This window comes from Elephantulus edwardii, unplaced genomic scaffold, assembly GCF_000299155.1.
Source record: "Elephantulus edwardii isolate Elephantulus edwardi_28Jun2011 unplaced genomic scaffold, EleEdw1.0 scaffold00094, whole genome shotgun sequence".
In the NCBI taxonomy this organism is placed as follows: domain Eukaryota; kingdom Metazoa; phylum Chordata; class Mammalia; order Macroscelidea; family Macroscelididae; genus Elephantulus; species Elephantulus edwardii.
This window is the reverse complement of record NW_006399844.1, coordinates 11,214,930-11,222,160: the sequence shown is the minus strand read 5'-3', so window position 1 is coordinate 11,222,160 and position 7,231 is coordinate 11,214,930. Positions and strand designations below refer to the sequence as shown.

General features: G+C 48.8%; 1 protein-coding gene across 3 annotated transcripts in view; it reads left to right on the top strand.

Moving 5' to 3' along the window:
• MYO1C (myosin IC) overlaps positions 1–7,231 on the top strand; it is a 27,725-nt gene that overhangs the window by 14,793 nt on the left and 5,701 nt on the right. For all 3 annotated transcript variants that reach the window (XM_006891014.1, XM_006891016.1, XM_006891015.1), the window contains exons 15-23: positions 1,512–1,606; positions 1,688–1,734; positions 1,864–1,944; positions 4,610–4,715; positions 4,807–4,924; positions 5,507–5,620; positions 5,703–5,779; positions 6,294–6,362; positions 6,451–6,535. In XM_006891014.1, the coding sequence (XP_006891076.1) occupies positions 1,512–1,606; positions 1,688–1,734; positions 1,864–1,944; positions 4,610–4,715; positions 4,807–4,924; positions 5,507–5,620; positions 5,703–5,779; positions 6,294–6,362; positions 6,451–6,535 (792 nt within the window). The remainder of the gene's footprint in view (positions 1–1,511; positions 1,607–1,687; positions 1,735–1,863; positions 1,945–4,609; positions 4,716–4,806; positions 4,925–5,506; positions 5,621–5,702; positions 5,780–6,293; positions 6,363–6,450; positions 6,536–7,231) is intronic.

Genomic DNA, 7,231 nt, shown 5'->3' with positions numbered 1-7,231 from the left:
ACACACACTGCCCCCATAGTCCTGTGGAAGTCAGGAGACCCAAGAGAGTCAGAACTGTCTTTAGAGCCATAAAGTACCAGCCATAGGGAGCTGACCAGGAAGGTGCCGTGTGTGGACAGTCACGCAAAGTCACAGCTCACACTACATTGGCAAACACAGAAGTTAGCAACGTGGTTTCCTCCTTGATCTTTTTTTGAGAATGAAACTTGTTAAGATTTTTTTTTTTTGTAGCTTCCTTATTTGGCAACAACCCTTTATTTGAGGAGTCCCCTATAATGGGAGCAGGAGAGAAATAGAAGCAAGCATCTCTGCCCTCGGCTCCGACCTGTGCATTTTGTGTGCGTCCCCTCTGACCCTTTTAAGGAAGTGCCCTTGGTGTTGGCTCCATTTCACCAGGGGTCAACGAGGTGACGTTCACTTGCCCAAGGTTATCACACATCTTGAGAGCTGCAGAGCTGGGACTCCTTCCCAGGGCTGTCTGATAGCAAAGCCATGGACATTCTGTTTGCTAAATAATATATTAAAAACTTCTAACTATAAAAATAGCATTGCTCAGTAGAGAAGAGCTGGAATGTGTGCACAAGTCACTGTAATCCTGTCACCCAGAGGTCATCACTGTTAACAATTTAAGGCATTTCCTTCCTGGCTTTTTCTATACATTTTTTTTTTTTCTGTAATAGAGAACTTATTGTGTATAAGGCTCAGGATAATGTTATATCCGGAGTATTTTCCTGTGTCATCAAACGTAAAAATTTCCTCAAAACACTTCCTGCAACAGCTGCACGGCCCCTTAACCCATGATGTGCCACCACCCTTCCCTGACTTTTTGGGCCTCTGGGCAGCCTCCAGGCTTTGTCAGAGCAAGGCTGCTGCAGGTATTTTTGTGTCTATAATCTTCATGGCTGTATCTTCGTTTATCTGTTTTGAATCATTCTGAAAAGTCAAAAACTGCTGAAGAATGTCAGCATACTTAGGGGAGTTCTGGTGGCCTAGAGGCAAGACGCTGCACTGCAGTCCCAGAGGTGCGCAGTTCAAATCCACCAGATGCTCTGCTGGAGAAGGAGGGGCCATCTCCTCCTGTACCAGTCAGATCTGATTTGACGGTACACACACAAAAAAATAATAATTTTTTTTTTAAAAGCGTTAGCATACTTAAGACTTAAGCCATCTCTTGGGATAAGATTTTAGTATTAAAACATAGCAGGTAATTTTCAACTTTCTAATCAGTCAGGAAATAGCTGGAGACAAATAAGCCCTTGCCCAGCATGTTCAGCTTGTCCAGAAGCTGGGGTTCCAGTCCTGACACCTGTGGTCCTGGGTCATACCAACTGCCTCCCTGAGCCTGGTCTGGTCTCCTGATGGCACCTGTCCCTCCTTAACACACAGGGATAGATGTCCCTGGAGTCTGCATGCTCCTTTATGAATGAAAGTTTCCAGCTCTTGAAGTTTCAAGCATTTAGGGGCCCAGTTCAGGCCTGCAGTCTGTAGCTTCCTCTCTCTGCCACTCCCAGGCACAAGCTGGCAGACCAGCGGACCAGGAAATCTCTGGACCGGGGCGAGTTCCGCCTTCTGCACTATGCTGGCGAGGTGACCTACAGCGTGACTGGTGAGGAGCCTGAGGCCAGGCCCCGTGGGGGGCCAGGAAGGGGGCTCTCTCCTGTACCTCACATCTGCTCTCCTCTCCCAGGGTTTCTGGATAAGAACAATGACCTCCTCTTCCGGAACCTGAAGGAGGTAACGAGGACTGAGGGACGGGGTGGTGTATGGGGTTGTGGGACCCACCCCCCCGTATGTACCTCTGCTTAGGGAATTTGTCCTCCCTGCCTTTGTGCTCCCACCTGACGCCCGCTTCTGCCTTCACAGACCATGTGCAGCTCGAAGAATCCCATTATGAGCCAATGCTTTGACCGGAGTGAGCTCAGTGACAAGAAGCGGCCAGAGACGGTATGGAGCTGGGGGACCAGAGAGTGTGTGTGTCCACCAAGTGCTTGCATGAGCCTGGAGTGTGGCATTGTGCTTGTGAGCTTGTGTGTTGATGCTTTTATGTCTGGATGAACTGCCTGTGGATGCATTTGTATACACCTGTTTGAGTGGGCACTTCTTTGTGTTTCTAAAGTGCCCTTTCTCTGTCAGTACCTATGTGTATGCACCTGCCTCTGTGCAGGTACCGTATGGGTGTTCCTACTTCTGTGAACATCTGTGTATATACTTGTCTCTGTATTTGCACGTGTGTACATTCACCCACTCAGCAGATCTCTGTTGCATGCATTGTTGGGTACCAAGGATGCAGACCTAAATACTTGACACATAGATGTGTATGAAGTGCTTGAGAAACTTAGGAAAGAGAGGAAACTGTGCCTGCGGGACTAGATGAGGCAAGGAAATGAGAGAAGGCTTTCTGGAAGAGGAGACATTTGAGATGGTTTGGGGATGAATTGGCACATGTCAGGAGTCCTGGTGGCACAGTGGATAAGCACTCAATTGCTGACCAAACACTCAGCAGTTAAACCCACCAGCTACTCTACAGAAGAAAGACGTGGTTGTCTGCTTCGGTAAAGGTCCAGCCTCAGAAACCCCATGGGGAAGTTCTAGTCTGTCCTCTGGAGTCACTCCAAGTTGTAATTGACTCAGTAGCAATGGGTCTGCTTTGCTTTGGGCTTTTAGGTGCTTGCCAGCTGGATTTATGGGAGGGTACTGGAGGCAGCAAGTCCCAAAAAGGCTAGGAGGTTGGCAGGAGGGTGATGTCATCGAGGAGAGGGTGGGTGTGGCCAGGTGCCAAAAGAGCTCTGTGAAGTGGAGAGTGAGGTGTGGCTGTTGAGGTTGGCACGGGGACAGCCAGGGCAGCTCCAGCAGGAGAGTTTGTTGGGAGTTGGGAGCCAAAGTGCTTCAGGCTTGGGAGGGAGGCATGGAGACAGAGCTGCCTGGTCTGGCTCCCCAGCACCCTGTCCTCTGCTGCTCCCCTTAGTTCTGTCCCTGGGGTCCTTCATCCTTTCTGCCTCATTGAGGACCCCTGTGTGCCTGCTCCTCCCCAGGTACTTTGAGCAAACCACAGACTCACATATCATCATCCTGAATCGTCCCTGGGCACTCATGCTTGGCTGGTTTATAGTGAGGCCTTGATTGCCTAATTCTCCAGTCCTGCTTCTTTTGTGTCCCCTAACTCAGGACAGGGATCACCTGCCACCCAGTCCCCAAGCCAGAAACCTGCACATTATCCCTGACTTCACCACTCCACCTTACTTGTCCAAACAGCCTCTGAATTTCTGTCACTTGAGTACTTCTCAAACTTCTTCCCTCAACTCTTCTTTCCCCACAACCACTGACATGGTTTAGTCCTTGTTATCTCTCCTCACAACCAGCCAGCCAGCCTCCTCCCTGGTCTCCCAGCTTCCTGTCTGCCCTATCTTCCCATCTTCCACCTGTGTGCCCTAGCGCTACTCCAGAACGTCTGTCTGTCCCTGCTGCTCACTCACTCCACATTCCTCAGTGGCTCCTTATTTCCTTCAATCTCGATAATGTAATTTTTTTTTCATTTATATCTTTTTTTTTTAATTCATTCACTTTTGCACCTTTTCCTCCCTTCCCTTCTCCCCCAGTGCATTTTTCAATGCTCCTCTTGTTCCAGATTGTTATGGTAATATGATTCTTTTATATTTTTTTATTTTTATTTTATTATTTTGTGTATGTGTGTGACGTCAAATCGGATCTGACTGGTACAGGAGGAGATTGCCCCTCCTTCTCCGGCAGAGCATTTGGTGCATTCGAACCTCATATCTCTGGGATTGCAGTGTAGCTTCTTGCCAGTAGGCCACCAGAGCTCCCCGATAATGTGATTCTTGAGTCTTGCCATGATGCTGCCCTTGTCTGCCTTATTCTTCTTTTTTTCCCTTTTTTTCTCGTTGTGTACATCAAATCGGATCAGACTGGCACAGGAGGAGATTTCTCCTCCTTCTCCAGCAGAACATCTGGTGGATTCGAACCACACGCCTTCAGGATTGCAGTACAGCTTCTTGCCACTAGGCCACCAGAGCTCCTTGTCCATGTATATTCTTAAACTGCTAGTTATAAGCAGTTCCTAGATTCTCTAGGATATAAAAACCTGTTAGCTCTGGAGTCACAGTGAATTTCTTTTGCTGAGAAGTCTGCTGTCGCCATAGGCCTGAGTTCCCTAAGAGTCCTGCAGAGCAATGATCAACCTCATTGCTTGAATGTGGAGGGGAAAGACCTGTTATTTAGGGATGTAGCTATAAAATTCTAGGTGAAAAAAAAAATGTTTGCTAAAGGGAGACTTGAGGAAGCCTGAGCAGCTCTTTAAGGGCACAGAGTAAGCTCCTATGATAAGATCTTTAGCTCAGCCAGGCTGAGTGGGTAACGAATTACATTGACAACCCAAAGGCAATTGGTTTGAATCCACCAGCTGCTTTGAAAGAGAAAGGTAGCACTTAATAGAGATGTGAGGTGAAACGTGACCCTTCCTCTACTGTGAGAGAATGGGTGTGGTGGGGGAGTGGTGGGAATGGAGCTTCTCTGCCCAGGGGAGGGGCCGCTGCAGGAGTCTGCAGCTTCAGCACAGCCCTGTCCAACCTTCCATCCACATTTGATTCACCAGGTTGCCACTCAATTCAAAATGAGCCTCCTGCAGCTGGTGGAGATCCTGAAGTCTAAAGAGCCTGCCTACATCCGGTGCATCAAACCAAATGATGCTAAGCAACCCAGTAGGTGCCTTCCACCCTGCGTCCTGTGTGCACAGGGTCCCCCTGCAGGAGGCAGGTGCCAGGTCTCTGACCACCCTTTACTCCCCAACAGGCCGCTTTGATGAGGTCCTGGTCCGGCACCAGGTAAAATACCTGGGGCTGATGGAGAACCTGCGAGTCCGCAGAGCAGGCTTTGCCTATCGGCGCAAATACGAAGCTTTCTTACAGAGGTGAGATGGGGCTGTCAGCAGAGAGAGTTGGAAGGGGTTGGGGGAAAGACTAGACCTGTTACAACTCCTTAGATCTTATAAGGGAGAATAGGGATCTCATCCCATTTTAGGGATGAGAACACTGAGGCTCTGGGCCGTGGAACCCTCTATGCTACATACCAGATGCCAACCTTGTAGAAAGGGCACTAGCCGTGAGGAGTCTGCACAGAGGAGTTGGTTGGGGGACCTGCAGTCTGCCTCCCTGTGTCTTTCTCTAGAGGTTGAGGTACCAAGCCTGTAAGGAGCGTGGAGCCCAGAAAAGACAGAAAAATGTAGTCTTGAGTTAGAGGTCTGGCGAGCTGGAGAGGATTAGGGTTCAAATTTGAACTCTGACACTAGTCTTAGGGCTTTAGGCAGATTATATGAGCTCAGTTTTCTCATACATAACATGGAATAGAGACAGAATTCTCAACTTTCTAGGGGCTGTGAACAAATCTGTTTGTGGACCCAGCAGGTGCTCAGGGAGCTCTTGTTTGGGTCCCCATAGAGGAGCACTATCTTGGGTGGGGACTGGAGTGCATTCTTGTTTCTCATGACCCCCAGGTACAAGTCGCTATGCTCAGAGACCTGGCCCACATGGCCGGGGCGGCCTCAAGATGGGGTGGCTGTGCTGGTCAGACACCTCGGCTACAAGCCAGAAGAATACAAGATGGGCCGGTGAGTGGTACCCGTGCCTGGTGGGTCAGAGTCAGGGATGGAGGAGCAACTGACCAGAAGTTGCCTTCTACTGTCCTCTCAGGACCAAGATCTTCATCCGTTTCCCAAAGACCCTGTTTGCCACAGAGGACGCCCTGGAGGTCCGGCGGCAGAGTCTGGGTGAGAGAAAGGGCCACTCTTCCTGTCCCATTTGGGATTATTATGTGGAACAGGGGGTCAATCCATGTTGCTGCTCCAGGAACTTCATCTCCCCTCCTCTGTACCAGTTTTCACACCCGCTGTCTACCCTACACCCTGGAAGCAAACTCTGAGCATTTTCCAAGTACATTGGCTTCCTGCTTCTGTCATTCATTTGCCATTATGGCAAATTGAGTTGAGTATGACGCTTAGTGACCCTCTGAACAATAGATCTGAACATTGTCCTATCCTGTGCCATTCTCTCTCTCTGACACACTTGAGCCCATTGCTGCAGTCACCGTTCAGTCCATCTCACCGAGGTTCTTCTCTTTCACTGACCTTTCACCCTTGTTCATTTACTATTTCATATTTAACCTCTCATTTGTCAGCTCCTTTAGTCCCTCCCTCATTTCATGCTTCCCCGCCCCTAGCCCCTGCTAGTACCTGGCTGGATTCTCCTGAGCTCTGGCCAATCTGCTTTCTTTTTCAACCACAGCCACACAGATCCAGGCCACCTGGAGGGGCTATCACTGGCGGCAGAAATTCCTCCGAGTGAAGCGATCAGGTCTGGGGTTCTGGGGTCTTCTGGAGGGGCAGGGTCTGGGACTAGGGTGGGCCACCGTGCTGAGGTGAGCCATCCGTGGTCTCTCTAGCCATCTGTATCCAGTCATGGTGGCGTGGAACGCTGGGCCGGAGGAAGGCGGCCAAGAGGAAGTGGGCGGCAGAGACAATCCGGCGGTGAGCACTGGGGCGCCATGAGGGGCGGCAGGGCAGGGTGTGCAAGGTTCCTTCTCCAGACGATTTTTTTCTTTCCGGTTATAACTACTCTTTTTCTTTGACTCACAGTGTTGTATGAGACATTTACTAGGTTTTTGGGTGTTTTTTTTTTTTAAATTATTTTTGTGTGCGTGTACCGTCAAATCAGATCTGACTGGTACAGGAGGAGATTGTCCCTCCTTCCCCAGCAGAGCATCTGGTGGATTCGAACCGTGCACCTCTGGGATTGTAGTTGCAGCTCCTTGCCACTAGGCCACCAGAGCTCCCCTAAGACATTTACTAGTTTTAATATGTATCCATAAGGTTAATATTCATATGGAGTAGAACATGGAAAAGTGCAGAACTAAAGCAGTCTCTCTAAAAAGAAAAGCATACATTTCTTAAAATTTAAAAACATTGAACATAATAAGGTTGCACCGAAATTACTGGCTGTTTTTACAAACAGAATGAGGTCGTCAGTCTCTAGATAAAAGATGAGTGCAAAGAGGAACCACAAAGCAAACACATAATCCATATGACAATCTATGATACCAACAACAGAGACATATGTAAAGATGTGCAAAGTAGCTGTGATTTCAGTACTACAAAATCATGAACTAGAAGCCAGACATGTAACAATCTCTTGGCAATATTTTACATTTCCCTACTTTCTTTTTT